The sequence below is a fragment of the Argopecten irradians genome, chromosome 15 (assembly GCF_041381155.1).
Source record: "Argopecten irradians isolate NY chromosome 15, Ai_NY, whole genome shotgun sequence".
NCBI classification, from domain to species: Eukaryota; Metazoa; Mollusca; class Bivalvia; order Pectinida; family Pectinidae; genus Argopecten; species Argopecten irradians.
This window is the reverse complement of record NC_091148.1, coordinates 31,464,481-31,491,311: the sequence shown is the minus strand read 5'-3', so window position 1 is coordinate 31,491,311 and position 26,831 is coordinate 31,464,481. Positions and strand designations below refer to the sequence as shown.

General features: G+C 35.6%; 2 protein-coding genes across 2 annotated transcripts in view; both read right to left on the bottom strand.

The window, feature by feature from the left end:
- Positions 1-7,191, bottom strand: part of LOC138308777 (trafficking protein particle complex subunit 9-like) — a 40,752-nt gene extending 33,561 nt beyond the window's left edge. The window contains exons 1-7 of the mRNA XM_069249793.1: positions 7,134-7,191; positions 5,104-5,302; positions 3,458-4,228; positions 3,027-3,172; positions 2,441-2,575; positions 1,796-1,914; positions 1,558-1,626 (exon numbers count right to left, since the gene is read on the bottom strand). Coding sequence (XP_069105894.1) covers positions 1,558-1,626; positions 1,796-1,914; positions 2,441-2,575; positions 3,027-3,172; positions 3,458-4,228; positions 5,104-5,273 — 1,410 coding nt within the window. The 5' untranslated portion in view covers positions 5,274-5,302; positions 7,134-7,191. The remainder of the gene's footprint in view (positions 1-1,557; positions 1,627-1,795; positions 1,915-2,440; positions 2,576-3,026; positions 3,173-3,457; positions 4,229-5,103; positions 5,303-7,133) is intronic.
- A 1,573-nt stretch (positions 7,192-8,764) lies between these two features.
- Positions 8,765-26,774, bottom strand: LOC138308410 (proteasome inhibitor PI31 subunit-like). Its single transcript, XM_069249390.1, has 7 exons — positions 26,616-26,774; positions 18,895-19,050; positions 13,507-13,586; positions 11,784-11,999; positions 11,179-11,325; positions 10,632-10,700; positions 8,765-10,218 (listed from the first exon to the last, which is right to left on the bottom strand). The coding sequence occupies exons 1-7, from the start codon at positions 26,748-26,750 to the stop codon at positions 10,167-10,169; spliced, it is 855 nt and encodes a 284-aa protein (XP_069105491.1). The 5' UTR covers positions 26,751-26,774; the 3' UTR covers positions 8,765-10,166.
- Between the last annotated feature and the right edge of the window lie 57 nt (positions 26,775-26,831).

Sequence of the window (26,831 nt, the reverse complement as noted above, 5' to 3'; positions counted from 1 at the left end):
GGTATGTACTAAAACAACACAAGCAACTCGGACACACTTCTCTGTTTACACAACTAACGTCCGAACCAAAGCCCCAGACCACTCAGACTACTGACCAATCAGCTGACCACTACAGACTGGACACACCATATTGACCATTACAGGAGGTGTAGCAGACTGATAAACGGTAAAACAACATACAGGTATTATTTTCCTTTGATATTTAGACAAATTAGGAGGGGTATATTAACATCAAAGGGTTTAGACGAGGACAATATGACACATTTATATATATAAATACCACAGGTATTTGAGTATTGTAAGTAACCTTTTATATGGAGTAAAGACATATTAGGAAAGGCAAACTTCAGAAGGATAAATTTGGAGCAATATGTTAGCCTTCCATTCAATATAACAGATCTATGCATTCCAAGTAATCTTCAATACGTTGAATTAACACTCTGTTCTGGAGTGTTTTTAAAGTGTTGTAAGATTTTATGTTTGTACAAAAAATGACAAATTTATATTTAGATTTAACAGCATTTAGAGTACATTTGTCTTGTAGGTGAACAGATGATATCACTTTCAGCACTTTGTACTCAGTTTTAAAGGTAATGAGACAAGATTATACAGTATGATAACACTGACTTCAGAGATATAAAATTAAAGCAATAATGACAGACTTTTATTTTAATTCAACAGCTTTGATTTGTTTATTTGATTATAAGTAATTAACACTTATTAACAACCGGCAGAAACATATATACATAGAGATTGGCAACTTCGCCAATTTTACGATAGGCAGATGTACCTCTCTATGTCCCCAGGGGCTTTTAGATAAACTCTTAAATAGTTAAATACAGCAGAATAACTTTGATATGTTATAAAAGTTAAGTAATTTTCAGATGGTTTGAGTACGATTTTGGAAAGAAAAAATAATATCTTAACTTATATGTTAATAAAACAAAATGCACTTCCGGTTTTGAATGCCTGATTTTCGAAAAACCAGGTAAAATTGCTCATTTTCATACTTTCAAAATTCATATTAAATAACATCAATTGGGAAAACTGATCACATCAAACCATGATATAATGTTTAAACTTTGTGTTGATGCAAAAGTATCATGTTTAAAAGAATACACTTAAATGTAGTTAGCCAAGGGAAAATGCCTATAAACTGGAGGTCCCTCTGCCTGTCAACATAGACAAAGAAGGAGTTTCCAATCTCTATGTATATATGTTTCTGCAACCGGGGAGGAAAGCGGGGGTAACAACCAGGGTCAATTCTATGCCAGGTTTATATATAGGTGGAGGAAAGCCGGGGTAACAACCAGGGTCAATTCTATGCCAGGTTTATATATAGGTGGAGGAAAGCCGGGGTAACAACCAGGGTCAATTCTATGCCAGGTTTATATGTGAAATTATCACTCTAGATTGAAGGTTTTACAAATAACATTCAAATGTGAATCAAAGTTTAAAAAGATCAAGGTTATTAGTAAAATGATAAATTTCTTCCTGCCTTTGATAATGTTAACTTCTTTACTGTGGAACAGAAAACTTTGAGTACCTCTGACTTACCCTTTGTATGACCAGCACCCGACACGCCTTCAGACAAGCCTCCATCTCAATCATACCGGATCCCTTGAACTAAAACAAACATTTTAACACAATGTTATAACCATATCTAACAATTGGGGTACAGATTTGCACATGGATTTGAAAATTTTTCTTTAAATGACAAACAAAATTTATCAAGTTTTACAATGTGGTGACAGGTCCAATAGCGCTAGCTAGCACAGTAATTATAATTAAATACCTTGCTGTAGTGTACGAGAGCTTCCCGGTACTTCTCCACGATGTCGTCGGGTCCTAGAGCTGACTTGGGAGACTCCTCCAGATCCTGATAACCGTTTGTGTAACTGTTTTTTACACTTCCTAAAATTCAGAAATTCTAATTCAAATAAACATAGCAGTTTCATCAACTGTTTCCTTCGAATTCAGGTAGGAAGGTAATTCAAAACTTGAGACATGTCACACCTGTCTATAACGACCACCCAATGGACCAAGAAGAAAAGGTCTTTATAATCAATTGGTCTTTATATACAGGGTATAATGATCATTTGGGACCCTGAGAAAGTGGTCTTATTAAGCAGGTGCTCTTTATTCAGAGTTGGACACTAAGGCAGGTTTGATTGTAAATATTTTAATGTATACATTTCCAATTGACAGTCTTTGCACAGTTTGGAATAGATATTGATAATTTTGTCATTTGTTTGTGAGCCAAATTTCTACAAACAATCTCTGTGTGTCAAGACTATCAGTTTCCCTTAAAAATGTGGCATTATGCTTACAATAATTTACAAATACAAAATAGCCTGGTTAATTAAGAAGTAATTATTCACAAGCTTTATAGATTTCACAGATTATATTTACAGATAATATCATCATAATGAAACTGAACCTGTTCGAGTTTTAGTGTCGCCCGACATAGATGACCCTAGTGTGGCCTGCAGGGAAAAGTTTCGTCTCAATGTTGGAGTTTGGCTTTTTGGAAACCGGACTATTACAGATGCTGAACAGATGCCTTCAAAACAAGCTGGAGGGAGAGAAAAAATATGCTTAAAATTTATACAATATTAGTATTCTTTGTCTAGCTAATTCCAAACACACACATTATAAGATGATGATGGTACATACTTTCTTCTTAGGCACTAACTGTAGCAAATATACAACTAGGAATATATATTATATATATGTAACTATATATGTTAAGAGGATGATGTCAAGAAAGACATTACACATTCCATATGAAGTCATAACGGAATGGGGCAGACATGGATAGAACTATACTGTATAACCCCTCTAACTCAAACTTGCATTCATTGAATACCATCCATTAGTTGAACTCACTGCATGGTCCTTATATAGTATTTGTCATGTAACACAACATCTTACAAAGAATTTTGAAGGGTCAATAGAGGAAGGGAAACAATTAAAACACATTACATCTCACCTCCTATCCACAATTAAAACAAATTACATCTCACCTCCTATCCATAACCAATCGTTGACGGGTCGGAGGATATCAATGGCGGTTTGGTAATGTAGAATTGCCTCCCCTGGTATACCAGCTTGTAAACAAAGATCTCCTAAATGCTTCCGTAACCGACCTTGGCACTTTTTCCTATACGACCTGAAAATCAAACGATAGTAACAATATAATGCTATAATCATTAAACCAAAATGAACCGGTAAAAGTTTTGATAAATAGAAGTCAGAGCCTGTCCTGACAGAACTTTCCTTTTGAATCAATGGGACATGATGTTATTATAAAAGAAAGAGTCTTTACTGATTATTAGCTCCACTAAAAGTTTATAATTAATGAATGCTCTTTATCTTGATCTTGTGTAACAAACTTGTAGAAATCATTGTATACTACAATCAATGTGTATCTGATAACCCATAACAGTGATCTTACTTTGTGTCTGTATCCAGACCCACATAATCCTTCTTTTCAAATGGAGCACACAGCAGTTGCATCTTATCAGCTCGCTCAAACGATCGATCAAGACGCTTTCCTTCCAGCACAAAAAATATGGATGTTATAAAGTCTTTGATTTTCTCCTCTAAATCACTACACATGTCGAGATCGGGTGAGAATAACACCTCAGCCCCGGTACTTTCCTTTGTCAGACTGTTACTGTGAGGACGCAACGTCGGAACATTAGAGAATGTGTCCGACTTGTTACTTTGTTGTGACTGTCCACGTGACGGTTTAGAGACACTGTCTGTTTGTTCTACTACAGGCTGTAGTTGTTCAGTAGGTTCTACCTGAGAAGAAATTGCACTTGTTGATTTATCTACACTTCCCTCTGAATCAGTTTTCGTTAAATCACAATCGTTTCCAGTCTCTGTCGGGCTAAGATCGGGCGTGACTCCACTGTCCTCACTGTGGACTGGTGAAGATTTTCCACTCCGAGAAGAACTTGTCGAGGACTTTTCTCCTCCTTCATGTTTAACATCTTCTTCTTCCTTTAATGGAGACCCATCCGTGTTCATACCAAACACAAACAAACGCGAGTTAAATAAGGTTGTTGCATATTCCTCTTTGACTTTTCGATAGCTGCTGAAGAGTTCCTCAAATTGATCCTGATCAGAGCACTGGCCAATAGAAACAAGCCCCAGAACCTTGCGATGAGCCTGGAAGTCACCCCATTCATTGTTTTCTTTGGAGTAACTTCGCTTGTACCTAAAAATTATTTTAGAGAATTTTACACTACAGGTGAGCGAGAATCCAAATCATTGCTGGATCTTTTTATTCAAAGGTTCTATATGAAGTTTTAATCAAATTATAAATTAATCATATTTTGTAAAGGCATACTATCTATCAAAACGAGTCCTTGATTCACTTTTTAAGAAACACTTTGGATTATGTACTTCTAAAATTGTATGATCAATAATAATTTAGTTATTCAGCAGTAGTACCATACCAAAACTCATACCGGGTTTAATTTCTCCTTTTTTATATTATAAAACTATTAAAAACACTCATGTATAATGACCTTTTTTGCAGTGGGGATTTAATAAAAGAATCAGGTGTAAATTATAAATGAGGAGGTCAAGGTTTAACAGAACTATCAGCTTGTCACTCCAGGGATGATCACACTCAACAATGCTTATGTATACAATGTACAAATATAACTAAAATATAGCTAGCATAATTCCATAGACTATTTTGGAACTGAAATGCCCATTTTCGTAAACTGCATCAGCAATACTTCAGGGGTTACTATCCCTGTTTTATATCCATCCCCGAATTATGTCATAGCAAAGGCATTGTGTGCGACAACAGTTGAGACCAGTAGTTTGGTTCATCAAAGGAATAAAAGTAATGGAACTCTGTGATTAAACACCCATGACTGTGTGGTGTTGAAGTTAGACATCCCTCTCTATATTATCTTCAAAGGAAGACTTTAATTTTGAATTCCTGTGATTGGGTCAAATTTCTTCTTCTGAACTGCCTCCAGTTTTGCTATGGCATATTATAGTCCAGGGGTGTATATTATGGCAGTGAAAGTAACCCCTGGAATATTAAGGATGCTTCAATCGTCAAATAAGACATACCTGACCCAAGCCACTCGTTTCTGTCCTGGAATGTTAACATAGTTGAGTTTGCGGATGCGTTCCCAGGCTCTGTTGAACGACCGGTTACACAATTGTTGGCCAGTGTTTCTGACCAGGATGAGGAATGCTTGGTGGTCCTCCGCCGTCTGGCCATAGTCGATCTGACTCATTGTGATGACCACTTGATCTTGTTAATTACCTGTCCATACAGAAATCATACACATTACATTTTATATACACATTACATTTTATATACACATTACATTTAATATACACATTACATTTTATATACACATTACATTTCATATACACATTACATTTTATATACACATTACATTTTATATACACATTACATTTCATATACACATTACATTTCATAAACACATTACATTTTATATACACATTACATTTTATATACACATTACATTTTATATACACATTACATTTTATATACACATTACATTTCATATACACATTACATTTCATATACACATTACATTTCATATACACATTACATTTCATATACACATTACATTTTATATACACATTACATTTTATATACACATTACATTTTATATACACATTACATTTTATATACACATTACATTTCATATACACATTACATTTTATATACACATTACATTGTATATACACATTACATTGTATATACACATTACATTTTATATACACATTACATTTTATATACACATTACATTTTATATACACATTACATTTCATATACACATTACATTTTATATACACATTACATTTTATATACACATTACATTTTATATACACATTACATTTTATATACACATTACATTTTATATACACATTACATTTTATAAACGCATGACATTTTATAAACGCATTACATTGTATATACGTATCACAAAGAAAAACAGAGAAGAATATTAGGTAAATTTTATTCTGATATGCAATGCTGAATAAAGTTTCTTGAATATTAAGATTTGTCAAGATGAAGATCGAGGGGCATGTCAGCAGGTGAAGAAGGAATTACCGTATGGCTATGGATGCATTTTATATAGTGCATTCTATCATTTTGAATAGAAAAAGTGTAATTGATAAGTTGATATATTTTTGCTAAGTTATGTATGTAATAATGTACATGTACATATTTCTTGTGCATATATTCTCATTGTTTAATTTCGATAAACATTGTAGATAAATTAAGCTAGAGATCTGTTTGTATTTTATTTAGTTTCCTACAATTTGTTAGTTCCTCTAACAGGAGAGGAGAAATGAAGCGGTTATAAATACTATCAGGATTCAAAACACTACTGAATGCTCCCCAGATGAGGTTATTGATGATTGACCCCTGTCCAGCTTCAAGTTCTTACCCAAACCCCCACCCCTCGTAAATATTATAGAAAATCACTTTTTACAGCTGCCAGGAAATTTCAATAACATAACCTGTTAAATACAAGCCGATAATATTTATTCATAAATAATTTGTCAAAATGAAGTTCTAAGTAAAATAAATATTTAGTCAGGGTGGTATACTCAGATACTGTGCAGCAGTACAGCACAACGTAGACTATCGCATATAACAACTTGCGTTACATGGACGGGTATGTGCATTGTCTTACTGCATGAAATGCAAATTTACTTTTTGGAAAAGAAAAATAAGTGTGACAGGAGAAATTAATTCAAGCCTAATTCGAAATTATTCACAAAAATGAGTTTAGTGGTAAAATTCTGTTGTGAATTGATTGATTTTTCCACCATTGGTAAAAAATGAACGCCTGTATTTTTTCGTATTTCGTATTGCTCTGAACTGGTGGCATGGCACATTGCGAGATCGGATATAAAAATGTCAGGAAAGAATTGAACTCATGTTGTAAGGTGGGGACTGGGAACGTCATCAAAATAGGGCGGAAGGTGTGTTTAAAAATCAATGACAAAGTTACACATCAAAACAAAATTAAGAATGTTTACACCGACGACGGCCTATTGTAAAATTAGAAATAAAACAAGTCGTAATGGTATATAAATGCAATAAAACGTACATAGTGAGGTGTCTCGGTCTGTTTTCATTTTGCAGATACGCCATGTTTGAAATCTCACGTGAAAACACGAGAGCTCAAATATATGACGTATCACGGTTAAAATAAAAAAATTATTCACTCTACATCATAAGCAGAGTGGCGCAGTGGAAGCGTGCTGGGCCCATAACCCAGAGGTCCGAGGATCGAAACCTCGCTCTGCTATGGTCTTATTTTTTTAAAATTTTATTTTTGTTTTTTTGTTTCTTACAGGCCAAAAATAATAATAAACATGACACACCGAATATTTATTAAGAACTAATTGATAATATTTCATCAGCACAATATGTTTTTAATCAGTAAAAAAATAAAAAAAAATCTTTACATATTAATCACATATTTCCTTAAAGGACATGATGTGGCCAGATTTGATTATATTTGTAAACTGAGCAGTGTGACTATTTAAAAAAAAAAGCACTGACCAAACACTGGCAACTGCCCACCATGGGATTCAAACTTCTCCCCAGAGGTGCAGGGCTTCTGGTAATATGTCAGTACGTCCACCACAGCTCCAATTTCACTTAGCACTTTTTTTTTCTCACTTTTCTACAAAAATAATTATTAAAGGTCGAGATTTCAATCTCAGACTCTGGTTCAGGCCATTACTATATGAAAGACACTAAAAAAAAAAAAAAAAAAAACATCCAAAACCTACCGACCCTTTTTTTTTACCGCCAACATAACCCCTAAACAGACATATTTTTTGGGCTTTATTGACTTATATTTAATACATTATTCAATTTATAGATGAAATCTAATGGAGATATCTCCAGATTTCATTGTTTCAGTTTGTATTTAAATTATTTCCTCATTTGATTTCTTCTGTAAATTGAGTAATGGCTTATCGACAGCTGTGATATTTACTGTAATAACTCTGAGAAATGTTTGCCCAAATTTGGTCATATTAAGCACTCCTTCATTTCAATTTTTTAATCGCTCTGGGCATTTATTGGATTAAATATGGTATTTTGTCTTTGAATATTACAGAGTTATCTCCCATGCAGAAATTATTGGTCATTATTTTTTAAAAGTATTCACATCCTTCCTCCGGAAATCATGAATCATTTAGGATGATACGCTCACAAACAGATGACAACACAATCAATATCTACCTGCAAGGTCAGAAAATTCTTTAATAACCTTTTGACCTTGAACCAGTTATTCTATTTTTATCCTATTAACATCTTAATATGAAAGTACTGATATGGTCCATGTAAAGACATATGTTACGAAACAAAGAAAGCATTTCATGTGACTTTTTAATGACCAGTATGATATGTACATGGTCATCTTCATCACTACAAATCACCAGGCAGCATATATACACAAATTAAAGTTGTAGGAACGGAACAAGGCCGTTTTCGTTTATTCAGAACAACCAGTTCAACCATTTGTTACAATCCTTACAATCAAATATCAAAGCTCATCTGAAAACGATATAAAATCACCAGATCCGTCTTCAATTCATAAACAAACAATTACTGAACTAGGTCCAACCAGTCCAATGATATAATTGAAAACGGCCAAACTCATTTTCTGCTGGAAGTAAATTATATTTGGTAAAGAATATTAAAAGAGAAACAAAACCAATAAAATGTACTTGATTTATTTTTATTCCATGAATGACATTTTAAAATAAATATATTAACAAACATTTTGTCAACATAACACGGTAATTTACAGTGTAGAATAAAATCAAGTTAACATAGTATTACTAACAATAACAGGTTTTACTAATAGGATTTAACAGATATAAAGTACAGGTACATAAAGTAGATTATTCCTTACACGTTCACCCCCGAGGACACATTTAGACTCTTCTAAATCAAGGACTAAATCAGTCCATTATGAAATTTTCAGGGTTAATGTCAGTTAAAAAAGACCATTGACATATTTCTGACAAACACTTTAAGCAGAAAACACCTTTTTTTAACTGCAAAGTTTTTAGCCATGAAAGATTTATCACATACAGAGAAAATTGATTCAGTCTGTTATTATATAAATGTTTGGATAAACATGTGTAATAAATCATCAAAAACTATGAAACTCTTCAACACTCCTACATCATCAACCTCCATAATTTTTAATGGGTGTTTACTCATGTAAATGTATTTCTCATAAACGCAAAAAATAATATAAAATAATTGGTTGCATTTTTAGTGCAACAAATTATTTTGTATTATTTTTTTTTTTTTTTTTTACTTTGAAATTTTGTCTGAAATTAAATTCTAGATAGCGAATTTATTTCTTGCTGAATATCAGTTCTAGGGACCAGGAATTCGACTTTGACTAAACCGGAGTTTCGAGTCATTGAAATTTGAGTCATCCAATCTTAAAAAACATTTATAAATAGGGGAAAAAAGGGACTTCAAAATTTATCTGACTCAACCGGAATTTCGAGTCAAGTGATTATGAGATAACATGTTTAAATTGTAACTTCTGTGACAGAAGAAAATACTAATCGTCTGCTCCTGTTTTTGATAGAAAGAACATATACCATTCATCAACAGTGTAGCATCTTAAGAGTCATCTATTACAATGTCTAAAGAAATATTTCAGTGACCTATGGCATTAATAGCATTTTCTGGAAATAAGGACTGAGAACACAATTTCTATTGATCTCAAATTAATGGTATCCATTAATACTACAATTTCTAAAACTTCTGGACACAACTTAAGTTTGATTGATCTCTATTCCGTATTTGTACATTACAGAGTTATCTGCCCTTGCGGGTAGGTATTGATTGTAACGTCATGTGTTTGCAAGGGTAACGTCATGCGTTTCGATGAAAACGACGTGAATTGCGCTCACAAAATAATGACGTAACAATTGGATACCTACCTGCAAGGGAACTAACTCTGTGATATCCAAAGACGGAATAACACATGATGTGTAACAGCTTTTAAAACATCCATATCACCGATCCAGTACTGTTTTTGTGCACCATGTTTAGTCCTGGGTTGTTTCAATAGCTTGTACTGAAATCCTGTCGGCATTTACATAAACATATCACCATATCCTGGTGGCAGTTCATGGTCCGGGTCGGGTCTGAAACAAATAAATATTGAACAATAATTGATATCACAGTCAGATATATACAATTATGAAAACGACAACTTTCTTTTATTTTTCTTTGAGAGTAAAAATTCATGTAAAAATTTTAAAACAGAAATAAATATGAAGAAGCTCATTTTAGCAAAGATGCATTTTATTTTTTAGGTCCAAATGAAGAGAAAATCAGAATAAAGAAAGTCCATATGTCATGTGGTCGGCTTACTGTATATTTTCTGCACTTGATTGGTTAGGAAGAAAATATGCATACTGATCATAACATTTTTTTGATCTGGAGAAAACATATTCCTTTAATTAGATAATTTTGTATCCTGTACAAGAAATCAATCCCAGTCACTGTAATTAACAATTATGAAAATAACTGGTGTACGATTTAGGACTGAACGTACCCAGGTCTTTGTCCCGGTCCTCCTGGTGGACCAAATGGGTCAAATCTGGCCCCTGGTGGTATAGCTCCCCTAGAAACATTAAAAGATAACAACAGTAAGACATGTTTACAACGAAAACGCTCACAGCAAATTCATGGTTATTGTATAGTTATATTTATTCCCGTTTAGGTTCTTATGAACTATGCTTATAACTAAGTGATTTTGTCCATCCCCAGGTTCGTTAGAACCATATTTTACTGTATAACTATTCTATTCTCTGAGTGCATTTTCACTTTTGATACCCTCAAAGTCTTAGTTTGTGTATACCAATGTTTTTCATTATGTTGAAACCTCTGAATTTCCTCTCCCCATACAGATATATAGATGAAGTCAAAATAAACAAAAATGAAATTATCAAATCTATTATACAATGTTATTTTTTAAAATGTTTTTTTATCAAAATCATGAATGAAATATATACTGCTACTTGAATTTAGCACAAAATTATATCTGATACAGAATCTACTGATTGCTAATTTTAATCAATAAACCCTGAAAGTAAACCTACGGAGGCAGTGGATGTGGCAGCCCAGCATTGGGGTCTGGTCTCATTCCAGGACGGTTTCCACGGAACGGGTCAAATCGCATTCCACCTCCTCTTCCTAAAGGGTCAAGGTCAGCTCTTCCAATGGAAAATGGGTCATCGGGGTCAGACCTAAATAAGAGTATATCAGCCTTTCTCAGAGTTATCCCCCTTATAAATCACAAATGAAGGATTATTTTATTTGTTGCAAATAAAAGTGCATTGGGGAACATGCTTTAAAACAGTTCCCTTGATGTATATTCATTTTTAACATCCAGTCAGCTGTTTGGTTTCTGGTCATAAATCGCGAGTTTATCTCTATTGATAATTTATATGATTGTAAGCCCTATTTGATTCAAAACATTGTTTTGTGATACGTAATGAAAACATGAAATTTACAACATAAACAATGAATATGGAAGCAATCCATGTCAATTAATACTACATGAGTTACTGCTCTTTTTTTAATTTATTATTAATTGAATGTGATTTTTTTTCCTGTATGACATTTGAAAACTGTATTTCATTTATTATTAAACATCTTATGAAGGTTTTTAACCTGAAACAGATCTATACAGTAATGAACTGACCAGTCTGGTGGCCTTTGTCCCATGTGGGGGTGGCGGGGCGGTATTCGCAGGGGGTCATACTCTTCCTCATGTGACCTTGACCTTTCCTGTGACCTTCGTTCTTGGGTTGACCTAGAGGTATTGGACTGACTGGTAACTTTAGTGTCTCCCTGCAGCACTGCATCAAGGATTTCTCTCTTGAATTGTGAACACAGAACGTCCAGGTTTTGGAATGCACTAAAAGATGAACAAAACAAATACAGTGAAATGTAGACCTGAAAAAAATTGTTGGTAAAATACTGGTGCAGTAAACTAACAAAAGTAAATGAATCATTAAAGGCTCTGTTATTACCTACCTTATAACCTGAAATTTACATGGTGTAGATATTTTTGTTTGTTTTTGTGGTTGTATCAGAACCACAAATATAAAAACAATAAATTTTTGTTCTTGTTGTTCCAATGCCTAACCATGAATATTTCTACCCTCACAATGATTTGAAAGCTCCAAACCACAAAAGAAAGTACACTAAAATATTTCACGTTATAGTTGATTAAAAGTGTTTTTTGACTTGTTTGTCCATACTGAGATCCAAGTCGATGTCACTTGATAAAACTTGGACAGGAAAACTGGACAGAATTTTCTGTATGGTAACGCTTAAGCAGAACGACCAACTACTCAGGACGTCTGCTCTGATGTTACCAATACACTGATTAAAATTATAAAACTAGCAAAAACAAGTCTGGTATTTCACCATGATGTATAATAAAGAGGTGGAAAATAACTGAACAGTAGTGATAGATTTCATGTTACGTTTTTTTTTATGCAGTACAGACTATGACTCATAGCCTACATAATATCATCATACTGGTGAAATAATAGGTTAGAAACTATTATCCACTAACAATTTTTATAAGCAAAAGCTGTCCTACAATTAAGATTGAAAATCATGATCTCTTGTATACATCAATTTTACCTTTGTCTACAAAAAGTTGAGGGGATGAGGTTTATGGATTAGGATTTACAATTTAATTACCAGTTGACATTCATTACTCAATATTCTATCAAACCTGCTATAATGACCGCCTGTATACAACGACTGTCTGTCTATAACGTCTATACTGTGGTACAAGATAAGAGATTTGTTTGTTTGTTTGATTAATTAACAGCTATGGTCATGTAAGGATGGCATCCTATGTATGCGGTGTGTTGCGTGTATGTTGTGCAAGAAGCGTGTTTTGGGAAACTGCGGTATATTCATGTATGTTGCGTGTATGTTGTGCGAGGTGCGTGTTTTGGGAGACTGCGGTATATTCATGTTGTGTCTTCTTGTATAGTGGAACTGTTGCCCTTTTTATCACTGAAGCATGCCGTCGAAGACACCAAGCAACACACCCCACCCGGTCACATTATACTGACAACGGGCGAACCAGTCGTTCCACTCCCTGTATGCTGAGCGCTAAGCAGAAGCAGAAACTACCACTTTTATAGACTTTGGTGTGTCTCGGCAAGGGGACAGAACCCAGAGCCTTCCTCACAGGGGCGAACGCTCAACTCGAAGACAAAAGTGAGGCGGTGCCAAAGGAGGCATTAGGAAAGAAAAAGTCTGTTAGAAAGAAGAGAAAAGATAAGATACTAAATTTAGTTGCCTTTTATGATCATGCAATAGGGGCAGCAGGTACAATTCTAACGCCCTACCTGCAGGGCCAATATAGATAAGAGAAAGCGAACATGCAATGACCTTACCCGTCAAACGAGGTCAGATTTCCTGTTGTAAAATCTCTTGTTCTGATGTTTAAATTCACAACATTTTCATTACTGACATTCTGAAGAAAAAAAAAAGAAATTATAAAAGCCAACACATATTTTCAAACTCTTTTGTTTGATATGAAATGGGTTGGAAAGCACCAAGTACAATTCACTATAACACATTACCCATGGAATTAAGAGACCAAAAAAGATATTTTTATCATTTTTTAAAAATTTATTTTCTTAATCTGATTTGATACAAAAAAACACCACCCCAAAACACACTAAATGCTGATATTGGCAATTTAGCAGTTTTTAGTTGAAGTCAAAGAAATGTTTCGAAATCATCAATCAACCTGGATTATCAAAAAAATGTTGGTAAAGTCATGGTTCTTTAAGCAGATGGAAAAATATTAATCATATACCATAGTTAACGAGATCCCAGAGGGATCTTGGCGCCCACCAAAGAATGATCTATGTCTGACAAAGGAAAGAGGGATCTTTTCTCTGCTTTTCAAACTTTTACTACATATTACTACATATGGAATTTGAGAATGATCCTTTAAGTACTTTCTGAGATATATAACAGTAACAAACTTCAATTATCAAAAAACAAGATGGCTACCTGCCGGCCATCTTTTTGACCGATCTGAATATGCAATATGCACAACTAAGGTCCTAGCTATATAGGGGAACTTACATATAACATTTTAGACGGATCATTTCAGTACTTTTCTGAGAAAAAATGGTAACAATTTTAAATTAAGCTTCAACTATCAAAATCCAAGATGGCGGCCTGTCGACCATCTTGTTCACCTTTCGGTCCGAAAATGGGATATGCACAACTAGACTCCTAGGGGAACCTGCACATGCAATTTGACACAGATCCCTTCAGTACTTTCTGAGAAATAGCGGTAACAAAATTCAATTGTCACAAGAGATCCCAGAGGGATCTTGGCGCCCACCAAAGAAAGATCTATGTCTGACAATGGAAAGAGGGATCTTTTCCCTGCTTTTCAAACTTTTTCAAACACATGACATATAAAATTTGAGACAGATCGCTATAGTACTTTCTAAGAAATAGTGGTAACAAACTTCAACAATGAAATCTAAGATGGCGGCCGGTTGGCCATCTTGTTTACCGATCAGTCCCGAAAGGCATTATGCATCAGTCCTAAAAGGTACTATGCACAACTAGGGTACAAGGGGAACCTACACATAAAATTTGAGAAAGATCCCTTCAGTACTTTCTGAGAAATAGCGGTAACAAACTTTAACAATCAAAATCCAATATGGCCGTCGGTCGGCCATCTTGTTTACCGATCGGTCCCAATTAACAATATGCACAACTAGGGTCCTTGGGGAACCTTCATATGAAATTTGTAAACGATACCTTCAGTACTTTTTGAGAAATAGCGGTAACAAACTTTAACTATCAAAATCCAAGCCATCTTGTTGACCGATCGGTTCCAAAATGCAATATGCACAACTAGGGCCCTAGGGAAACCTATATATGAAATTTGAGAAAGATCCCTTCAGTACTTTTTGAGTAATAGCGGTAACAAACTTTAACTGTCAAAATCCAAGATGGCCACCTGTCGGCCATCTTGTTCACCGATCGGTCCCAAAATGTAATATGCACAACTAGGGTCCTAGGGGAACCTGTATATGAAATTTGAGAAAGATCCCTTCAGCACTTTTTGAGAAATAGCGGTAACAAACTTTAACTATCAAAATCCAAGATGGCCACCTGTCGGCCATCTTGTTGACCGATCGGTCCCAAAATGCAATATGCACAACTAGGGCCCTAGGGGAACCTATATATGAAATTTGAGAAAGATCCCTGCAGTACTTTTTGAGAAATAGCGGTAACAAACTTTAACTATCAAAATCCAAGATGGCTGCCTGTCGGCCATCTTGTTGACCGATCAGTCCCAAAATGCAATATGCACAACTAGAGTCCTAGGGAAACCTGTACATAAAATTTGAGAAAGATCCCTTCAGCACTTTTTGAGATATAGCGGTAACAAACTTTAACTATCAAAATCCAAGATGGCCGCCTGTCGGCCATCTTGTTGACCGATCAGTCCCAAAATGCAATATGCACAACTAGAGTCCTAGGGGAACCTACATATGAAATTTGAGAAAGATCCCTTCAGCACTTTCTGAGAATTAGCGGTAACAAGAATTGTTAACGGACGGACGGACGGACGGACGACGGACCACGGACGAAAAGCGATTTGAATAGCCCACCATCTGATGATGGTGGGCTAAAAATCAAAGATGGCATCCTTTAGGCCATCTTGTGCATCGATTGGTACCAAAATGCAATATGCATAACCAGGGACCTAGGGGACCATGCACATGCAATTTGAGACAGATCCCTTCGGTAATTTTTGAGAAATAGCGGTAACAAACTTCAATTGTCAAAATCCAAGATGGCGGCCTGTCCACCATCTTGTTGATCTATAAGTCCCAAAATGCAATATACACAACTAGGGCCCTAGGGGAACCTATAGGAGATTTCAGAAAAGATGGCGTGACGTCACAGAAAGTTTACATCCGGGTCCTCAAAGGTACAAAAACACGGTATGGCGACTAATAAAAACAATAACAGATACGTACATCCCTGATACACAATCGATACGTTGACAAAAGTATACACTATAATACTTGCAAATTCTGATTTCAAAATAATTTCTTATTGTTTCAGAGGTTACAGACATTTATATCTACAATTGTTTATTGCTAAATATATTTGTTTAGATTTAGTGTTGAAGCCAGCTTGCGAAGCGGTGCCGGGCCGTCACATGTACCCGCTTTTTGTTCACACGTAGAAATCCATGTTGTGAAAAAGATATGAATAGATAATTGATTTCAATGTATAATATTTCTGTTATACATGAAAAATCTGTTCATAACACTATTTAATATATGTATAACGAAATGTGAACCACCTGCCCAGACCACGGCCGCTCGTGCATGGCTTCGCTGGTAGATCACCTCGAGCTCGGGCAACAGCCGGTAGTTGGGAAATTAATAATATTTATACGTAATTACCAACACATATCTCAATAAGTACTTGTAAAATATATATATTTCGTTATTTCCCATGTATATATTATTTTAAATGAATGGTATAAACCACCGTTACACATAAATGAAGATATACATGTATGTGTACGTAGACGTACAGTATGGCTGCCGATATCTCGAAAAATAAAATAGTGAAATCGTTCAATTTCATGAGTTTATTTTTTATTTTTTAATCACTTTTATTCCATGTGCCGTTATGTGAAGTCCCAAATTGAGGTGATATTACTTTTAAATAATTTGAATACATGTTAGATAGACTACATTTAGATTTATGAATATAGCTACAATGTAGATCGTAATTACTATAAATGCCGACCAGGACACATTGCGCACGGCTTTGAGAATTCTAAAATACTCGAAGTTTTGTTTAAAAATATGATAAAAAGTAACTATAAAATGACTCATTTGAATGTTATAAACTAAATTCCAAAATTTCTAACGAAAAAGTTAACCAGAATACATAATTTTGTGACTATGAAAAATGACGAAATTCGGGATCTCGGCAGTACTGTACGTAATGGCTGCAGTGCGCTTGGGGTATCTACGAAGGCAAATTTTAATTTGGTCATAATCACACATCGTAAGGTGTTTTACCAAGTAAGACTTAGAAAACAGTAATTGCTTATTAAAATATCAGTATAATATTTGGGGAAACTTGGAATTTAATTTGTAGTTTCTGTCAATTTTGTAACTTCTGTCAATGTTTATATGTAGGTCTAATGGCGACCGCGTTTTTTTCTCGTGGTGGTAGTATATAAATACCAGATGTTTATATCTAAATATCATTGTTAAATATTTTTATTCATCCTTTTTATAATTAAAATAACGCAATAGTTCTCGGATTGTCGTACTATTTATTACAATAAAATGTAAACAAACATCGCAAGCGGCTGTTTTCCCTCTATGTTTATGTGTAGAAATACGGAGTTGTACCTTTGAGCGCCCGGATGTACCTTTGTGTGACGTCATCGCCATCTTTTCTGAAATCTCCTATATGTGAATTTTGAGAAGAATCCCTTCACCACTTTCCGAGAAATAGCGGTAACAAACTATAATTGTCAAAATCCAAAATGGCGGCCTGTCGGCCATCTTGTTGACCAATTGGTCCCAAAATGCAATATGCACAACTAAACCCCTAGGGGAACCTACATGTGAAATTTGAGAGAGATCCCTTCCGTACTTTCTGAGAAATAGCAGTAACAAACTTTAACTATCAAAATCAAAGATGGCGTCCTGTCGGCCATTTTTTTCACCGATCGGTACCAAAATGCAATATGCACAACTAGGGCCCCAGAGGAACCTACATGTGAAATTTGAGAGGAATCTCTTCAGCATTTTCTGAGAAATAGCGGTAACAAACTTTAATTATTAAAATCCAAAATGGCGGCCTGACGGCCATCTTGTTGACCAATTGGTCCAAAAATGCAATATGCACAACTAAACCCCTAGGGGAACCTACATGTGAAATTTGAGAGAGAACACTTCCGTACTTTCTGAGAAATAGCGGTAACAAACTTTAACTATCAAAATCAAAGATGGCATCCTGTCGGCCATCTTGTTCACCGATTGGTACCAAAATGCAATATGCATAACCAGGGACCTAGGGGATCATGCACATGAAATTTGAGACAGATCCCTTCTTTACTTTTTGAGAAATAGCGGCAACAAACTTCAATTGTCAAAATCCAAGATGGCGGCCTGTCGGTCATCTTGTTGATCGATCAGTCCCAAAATGCAATATGCACAACTATAGGGCCCTAGGGGAACCTATATGTGAAATTTGAGAAGAATTCCTTCAGCACTTTCCGAGAAATAGCGGTAACAAACTTTAATTGTCAAAATCCAAGATGGCGGCCTGTCGGCCATCTTGTTGACCGAATGGTCTCAAAATGCAACTTGCACAATTAGGGCCCTAGGGGAACCTACAGGTGAAGTTTGAGAAGAATCCCTTCAGCACTTTCTGAGAAATAGGGGTAACAAACTTTAACTGTCAAAATCCAAGATGGCTGCCTGGCGGCTATTTTGTTGACCGATTGGTACCAAAATACAATATGCACAACTAGGGCCCTAGGGGAACCTACATATGATATTTGAGAAAGATCCCTTCAGTCCTTTCTGAGAAATAGCGGTAACAAGAATTGTTAACGGACGGACGGACGGAAGGACGGACGACGGACCACGGACGAAAAGCGATTTGAATAGCCCACCATCTGATGATGGATGGGCTATAAATATTGTATGCATTTTTCTCTACATTTAGCATCGCTGTACATGATAAGAAATACATACCATGAAATTGACGAGTAGGTCGTTGTCAATCCTGATCACTTTTAGCATGTAGACAATAGAGGGTTCCCCTTCTCGTTTGTATCGTAGCGTATATAGATCTTGGTTCTCATTCCAGTCAGCTGGGAGTAACTCTGTCTGGCTGTCACTCCCAGAGGCCTGCAAATAGATTCATTCATTTGTTCATTTAGATTGAGATACATATATATGAAAAAAAAGGATAAGTACTTTCTGTGAAAACAATATGTAACAGGATTGGACCTGATTCACTACTTGTGGAAAAAGTAATATCTTTTCAAATCTTATAGCGACACAGTGGCCGAGTGGTTAAGACGTCTCAACATATTACCACATACACTCCACTTCTGGGCCATCAGTTCCAAATCTCATGTGGCCAGGGACAGTTGCTAGGTACAGTACTACTGTCTGCTGGTCGGTGGTTTTTCTCTGGTATTCTATATTTCTTCCATCGCTTCACCTAAACCTGGCACATCCCTGGTTGTTAAAGTACTCAAACCAAAGTAAAAACCACAAGACCTGATCAGACCTGGCAAACAAGCATGATTTTCATTTAGCCTTGGATCTGAATTATGTCTGATTTCTTGATTGAACGGTCAACCCTTGTCTGGCTGTTACACTTTCTCCCATTCAACTTTATGTTGAGATGATTTATCATTCATTAATTTGTTTATAACAGGTTTTTGATTGTAAATACTGAACACAGCGATATGTTTTTCTCTAGCTTCGCGCTAGGATGAATTTCACTGTAACTCATTGGGTAGTTATATTTTGTTGAGAGCAAAAAAGCAATGTATAAATAAAATTGATCAATGGGTATTAAAAGGAAAGTTATGTCAGCTCTGTCATCTACATTTTTTTACTTTGAAATTGTGTCCCACGGGAAAGTATCGTCACTCCATGTAGGCAGTCATGTTTAATTCTCGTTATCAGGCCAACAAGATTTGAAATTTTCTGTACTAAACGAAACGTGTCATCTGGAAACACTTTAAAATCATTGTAAGTAGTTTTAACTAACACATAAAAAAGAACAACGCTATAAATGTAATGGTCCAATATATACTGTGTATGTTCTCAAGCGCACAGCACTGTCAGCAGTGACGTCACAAAACCTGCCGCCAAAGATGACGGCACATATTCCCGCGTAACATGATAACATGGCATATTGCCAAGTTTTCTATGCATCTGACAAAAATAAGATTGAATTTTATTGGACTAGAGCGTCTTAGGGTATTTTCGGCCGTCTGCTATTTTCGGCCCCCAAATATAAAAATAACTTTTTTGACCGACATATCTCATGTTATTATTTTTTCAGACCAATGGTAGTGGATTTAAACTCTTATTTACCACACACAAAAACGAAATGTTTTACCTGGTCAGATTCAGCAATAATTATGTAATATACAATATTTGATGAGGTTGTCAACAAAATTATATATTTAACGTATCAATGAAAATTGCAAAAAGATTAATGTTTTTAGACAATATTTGACGGAAGGCCTCTGGATGAAAATGGTTCCAGGCAGCAACACTCCAGCTGCGAATGGCACGATGGGGGCCGAATTTTACTGACAATTTCGTTAATTGTCTGGAGTTTTTGGTCTCCTGATAGACAATGAACACTCTTACAATTATTAATTAATTGGTGCCAAATACCGGTGAAATTGACTTCATATATTCTAACTTCCAACGAGTCTTATAGGAGACAGAAAATATTAAAAATGAGTTAGTTACAAATAAAAAATATTTTTGTTAGCGTGCCTAAATTATTTGATGAGATGAATTTTCACTAGGAATAGAAATCTTTCCAAATATTGAAGGTGGCCGAAAACTTCAGACTTGATGGCCGCAAACTCCAGAAGGGGGCCAAAATCAGCAGACAGCATCGATATCACGTTATAATAGTCGGAAATCGCCAACAGCACAGGTGGCCTTGACCTTCGGTTTCTTTGTAACGCACTTTAATGTATCGGTGTTCTGCGTTCACACGTTTTCCTGAATTGGGATAGGAAAATTCTGAGAAAACGCTATTTCTGTAAAGGGGCCAAATATGCCCGAAGACTCTCTATTCCATTTAGATTTTATCGAATTCTTTCTAACTATCTAAGTATTGATAGTATGTGCATGAAATATACTTTATTGTTAATCTCGTAAAAAAATGCAGACAATATAAAGCTATTTGTGATGTTATAAGGGCGCAGCTCTTCGAGCAGAAAATGCGAAGCATGTCTAACAGATACACGAAAATATAAGAAAAAACACAATATTCATTCCTACACACTGACAGCTTTAGTTTGGGGCCACCATTTTTCCATACATATGGGGAGGTTGTGCGTTGCTCCAGTACTGCTCTCCCCAGTAAATATATATTTAACTAATGCAAATGCATAACAGGGGTAATTAAACATTTTTTTAATTATTTTTTAGATAATATAATAACAACACTTTGAAAATTAATGTCTACATAATGCAGTCAAAATATCCACCAAGGCGAAGATGAGCACAAGGAATCATGACGTTACATAAGGTCAACAAATGGCGCAAAATCATAGGATTTGCATACGCGGCACTCCAGGCCTTAAATGGACACAGAGAAATCCGAATCTTTGAGTTCATTCCTTTGAGTTTATGCTAGACAATTATTACATCATATACTTCTATAGTTTAAAGTGTGTCCTTTTATTTCTAAATTATGTCTTCTACTACTCCAACAATGTTAGAGGTATAGCACGACGAGACACTTTTGGAACATTACGTCGTGTCTAACCTCTAACTTCCGATAGGCCATTTACCCGATGCTGAGGGTAACATTTTCAAAGTTTGGATTGTGACAATATAAAACGTTTAAATCATATATAAATCGTCATCAATGTCAAATACCTACCTCTTTTTCATAAATCAACAAGTATTTTGACAAAATCAGCAGTAAAATCCATCTAAAACAAATATTTACATCTCCTAACGTAAACTTTCATGACCCAGACAAAACTTCATGATGAAAGTGATCCGGCCGGTAAATAGAACAAGAGGCCCATGGGCCTTAACGGTCACCTGAGTCAGAATATATAATGAAACAAATAATGAAACAAATTAAAGACATATAAACACTATATGCTGGGCCTTGAAGTTGGTCAATAGAACAAGAGGCCCATGGGCCTTAACGGTCACCTGAGTCAGAATATATAATGAAAGAAATAATGAAACAAATTAAAGACATATAAACACTATATGCTGGGCCTTGAAGTTGGTCAGATTTATAAATTTGACTTTTTAGACTATGAAGAGTATTTGCTTCCATCAAACCTGTGAACTTAGAGGTATTTTTTGAAATTTTCATCATTTTGACCCTGTTTGGTCCTGCCCCTCTGGTCCCCCAGGGGGTCATCGAGGACGGATATGAATGTTAAAATGGCTAATAATTCTAATCAAGTTTGACTAATTTCCTACGAAAATTGGGCAAATAATGTTCACAAATACGTTTTTCCTATATAAACTAAAGTAAACTTGAACCCTCCCCAGGGGGTAACGTGAGACCCCAAGGTCATATAATTTACAATTTTTATAAAACACCTTCAGACCTTTCCATCTATAATTATTTGATTCTACTATATCCAGAATTTTAGAAGATTTTTGAAGTTTTAGCCTATTCGACCCTTTTTAGCCCTGTCCCTCTGCCCCCAGGGGGTCGGCCAGGACCAATGTGGATATGATATTAAAATGCTATCTCAGGCTAATAATTCTAACCAAGTTTGACTCATTTCCTATGAAAATTGAGCAAAAAATGCTCATTAATGTGTTTTTCCTATATAAACTGTAGTAAACTTGACCCCCTCCCCAAGGGGAAACAGGAGACCCCAGGGTCATATAATTTACAATTTTTATAAACAAACTTTAAGACCTTTTCATCTATAAAGTGTATTTGATTATACCATTTCCAGAATTTTAAAAGAATATTTTTGAAGTTTTAGCCTATTTGACCCTTTTTTGGCCCCGCCCCTCTGCCCCCAGGGGGTCGGCCTGGACCAATATGGATATGATATTAAAATGCTATCTCAGGCTAATAATTCTAACCAAGTTTGACTCGTTTCCAATGATAATTGAGCAAAAAATGCTCATAAATGTGTTTTCCCTATATAAACTATAGTAAACTTGACCCCCTCCCCAGGGGGAAACGTGAGACCCCAGGGTCATATAATTCACAATTTTTGTAAAAGACCTTAAGACCTTTCTATTTATGAAAAGTATTTGATTCTACCATTTCCAGAATTTCAGAAGAAGATTTTTGAAGTTTTAGCCTATTTGACCCTTTTTTAGCCCCGCCCCTCTGCCCCCAGGGGGTCGGCCAGGACCAATGTGGATATGATATTAAAATGCTATCTAAGGCTAATAATTCTAACCAAGTTTGACTCGTTTCCAATTAAAATTGAGCAAAACATGCTCATTAATGTGTTTTTCCTATATAAACTGTAGTAAACTTGACCCCCTCCCCAAGGGGAAACAGGAGACCCCAGGGTCATATAATTTACAATTTTTATAAACAAACTTTAAGACCTTTTCATCTATAAAGTGTATTTGATTATACCATTTCCAGAATTTTAAAAGAATATTTTTGAAGTTTTAGCCTATTTGACCCTTTTTTGGCCCCACCTCTCTGCCCCCAGGGGGTTGGCCTGGACCAATATGGATATGATATTAAAATGCTATATCAGGCTAATAATTCTAACCAAGTTTGACTCGTTTCCAATGATAATTGAGCAAAAAATGCTCATAAATGTGTTTTCCCTATATAAACTATAGTAAACTTGGCCCCCTCCCCAGGGGGAAACGTGAGACCCCAAGGTCATATAATTCACAATTTTTATAAAACACCTTAAGACCTTTCCATCTATAATTATTTGATTTTACTATATCCAGAATTTTAGAAGATTTTTGAAGTTTTAGCCTATTCGACCCTTTTTAGCCCTGTCCCTCTGCCCCCAGGGGGTCCGCCAGGACCAATGTGGATATGATATTAAAATGCTATCTCAGGCTAATAATTCTAACCAAGTTTGACTCATTTCCTATGAAAATTGAGCAAAAAATGCTCATTAATGTGTTTTTCCTATATAAACTGTAGTAAACTTGACCCCCTCCCCAAGGGGAAACAGGAGACCCCAGGGTCATATAATTTACAATTTTTATAAACAAACTTTAAGACCTTTTCATCTATAAAGTGTATTTGATTATACCATTTCCAGAATTTTAAAAGAATATTTTTGAAGTTTTAGCCTATTTGACCCTTTTTTGGCCCCGCCCCTCTGCCCCCAGGGGGTCGGCCTGGACCAATATGGATATGATATTAAAATGCTATATCAGGCTAATAATTCTAACCAAGTTTGACTCGTTTCCAATGATAATTGAGCAAAAAATGCTCATAAATGTGTTTTCCCTATATAAACTATAGTAAACTTGGCCCCCTCCCCAGGGGGAAACGTGAGACCCCAGGGTCATATAATTCACAATTTTTGTAAAAGACCTTAAGACCTTTCTATTTATGAAAAGTATTTGATTCTACCATTTCCAGAATTTCAGAAGAAGATTTTTGAAGTTTTAGCCTATTTGACCCTTTTTTAGCCCCGCCCCTCTGCCCCCAGGGGGTCGGCCAGGACCAATGTGGATATGATATTAAAATGCTATCTCAGGCTAATAATTCTAACCAAGTTTGACTCGTTTCCAATTAAAATTGAGCAAAACATGCTCATAAATGTGTTTTCCCTATATAAACTATAGTAAACTTGACCCCTCCCCAGGGGGAAACGTGAGACCCCAGGGTCATATAATTCACAATTTTTGTAAAGGACCTTAAGACCTTTCTATTTATGAAAAGTATTTGATTCTACCATTTCCAGAATTTCAGAAGAAGATTTTTGAAGTTTTAGCCTATTTTACCCCTTTTGACCCCGCCCCTAAGGCCCCTGGGGGTCAGTCATAGAAAATTTGTTAATAGGATTAAATGGCCATCTCATACTGATAATTCTGACAATATTTGACTCATTTCCTATTACAAATGACCAAATAATGCCCAAAAATGTGTTTTCCCAATATAAACTATAGTAAACTTAACCCCCTCCCCAGGGGGAAACTAGAGACCCCAGGGTCATATAATTCACAATTTTTGTAAAGGACCTTAAGACCTTTCTATCTATGAAGAGTATTTGATTCTACCACATCTGCGAGTAGAGAAGAAGATTTTTGAAATTTTACTCAATTTTACCCCTTTTGGCCCCTCCCACAGCCCCCTGGGGGGTGGGGACCATATAATTCACAATTTTGATTGGCCTTATGCCTTAGAAGGTTTGTGCAAAATTTCATTGAAATTGCTTCAGCAGTTTTGGAGAAGAAGTCGAAAATGTAAATTGTTTACGGACATATGACGCACGACGCACGACGGACGACGCACGACGACGGACAAAAGGCGATTAGAATAGGTCACTTGAGACTTCGTCTCAGGTGACCTAAAAAACCAATTGCAAAGTCCCCAAAACGCTTGATCTGCCTTTACTTTTACTTGCATGCTGCCCGCTTGAATTCACGTTCCGTTTTTTGTAGTAACCAGCCGCCATATTTAAAACTAGGTCAAAATGTTACGGAAGGGATTCATCATATCTAATCTGCTAAAATACTATTTTATGAGGCCCCAAGTTATGGTTTTCCTAGATAAATGGGATAATTAATACATAAACTGTAAGTACACGTCAATGTTATCACTGTTAGAGCAAGAAATAATGATATTATTGCACTTTTCATTCCGCCTTCATCTGACGTCGGAAGCTGCATCAAAGAAATAGGCCTTCGGAAATGAGAGTCGACAGTCAGCAAAGTAACGTCCGATAAAAAAAACGGCTGACCAGTCGACTCTCATGTTGTGGGAGTAGTCTTCTACATGTACATTTGAACGAATATACGTACCCGGCCTACTATACCTTTCGGCCGGGTACGAATTGGTCCCTATGTGTCGTAGTGGAGCACTGCCTCCGAAAATCACTCGGGCATCGTTTTCTTTACTTTTTTGTAGGTTTTCATATATTTTATGCGTATACATGCATTTACATATGATTTTTGTCCAAAACCAACATAACTACCATTCTTAATATCTACCGTACCGCTCACAAGACGTCAAATTCACAATTTGTGGACTTACCGTATAAATTTCCTTCAGAAAGACCTTCATATGTATTATGTTAAAATAATGTCTCGATGAGAATTTGATATTTTATGTGGTTCAGTTTTATTCCCTAGAACGTAAGCGATATCAAACAAGTACGATAAAAATGCAAACAAACGTTTTATAATGGTTTGCATAATCATTACTTTGCTCCATTAGCAGTAATAGGCACCAATTGTAGCGCTAAAGACGACGCCATTTTCTGTCAAAAAGTCTTTTGAGCTACAATATTGCAGCTACATGTACATGAAAAAGAAAATAAAATAAACAAGTAGAGCTTCGCTCTTCCTATGCCGTGCATGATTCATATTAAAACAATCTTGTATTTACATGTAGCTGCGCTCTTATGAGGCTTTGCCTTATATTCATATTATAAAATATTTGACCAGCCATTTCAACTTTCAGTTTCATTTCCATAATTTGGCAGAAAATTCCCTACAATGTGTCTGGTAGCAGATATTAGAAATTAATTTTTTCATTCAAAGAAGTGATGACAACCAACCGTTTCGCCAAGTCCAATGCATTTGTATCCATTAGACACGAGGCTCCAGTGAAGTGTGGTAATTATCGCATCTTGTGGTGATTTCAACTTGTCTTTGACGCTGCAAAATAACAGCTCTTGTCCAGGGGCCGCCATGACAGTTGTGCCCAAAAGTTACTCTCAAAATAAAATACAATATTTCAAGAACATCTATTCACAATTTTTCTACATCAAGGA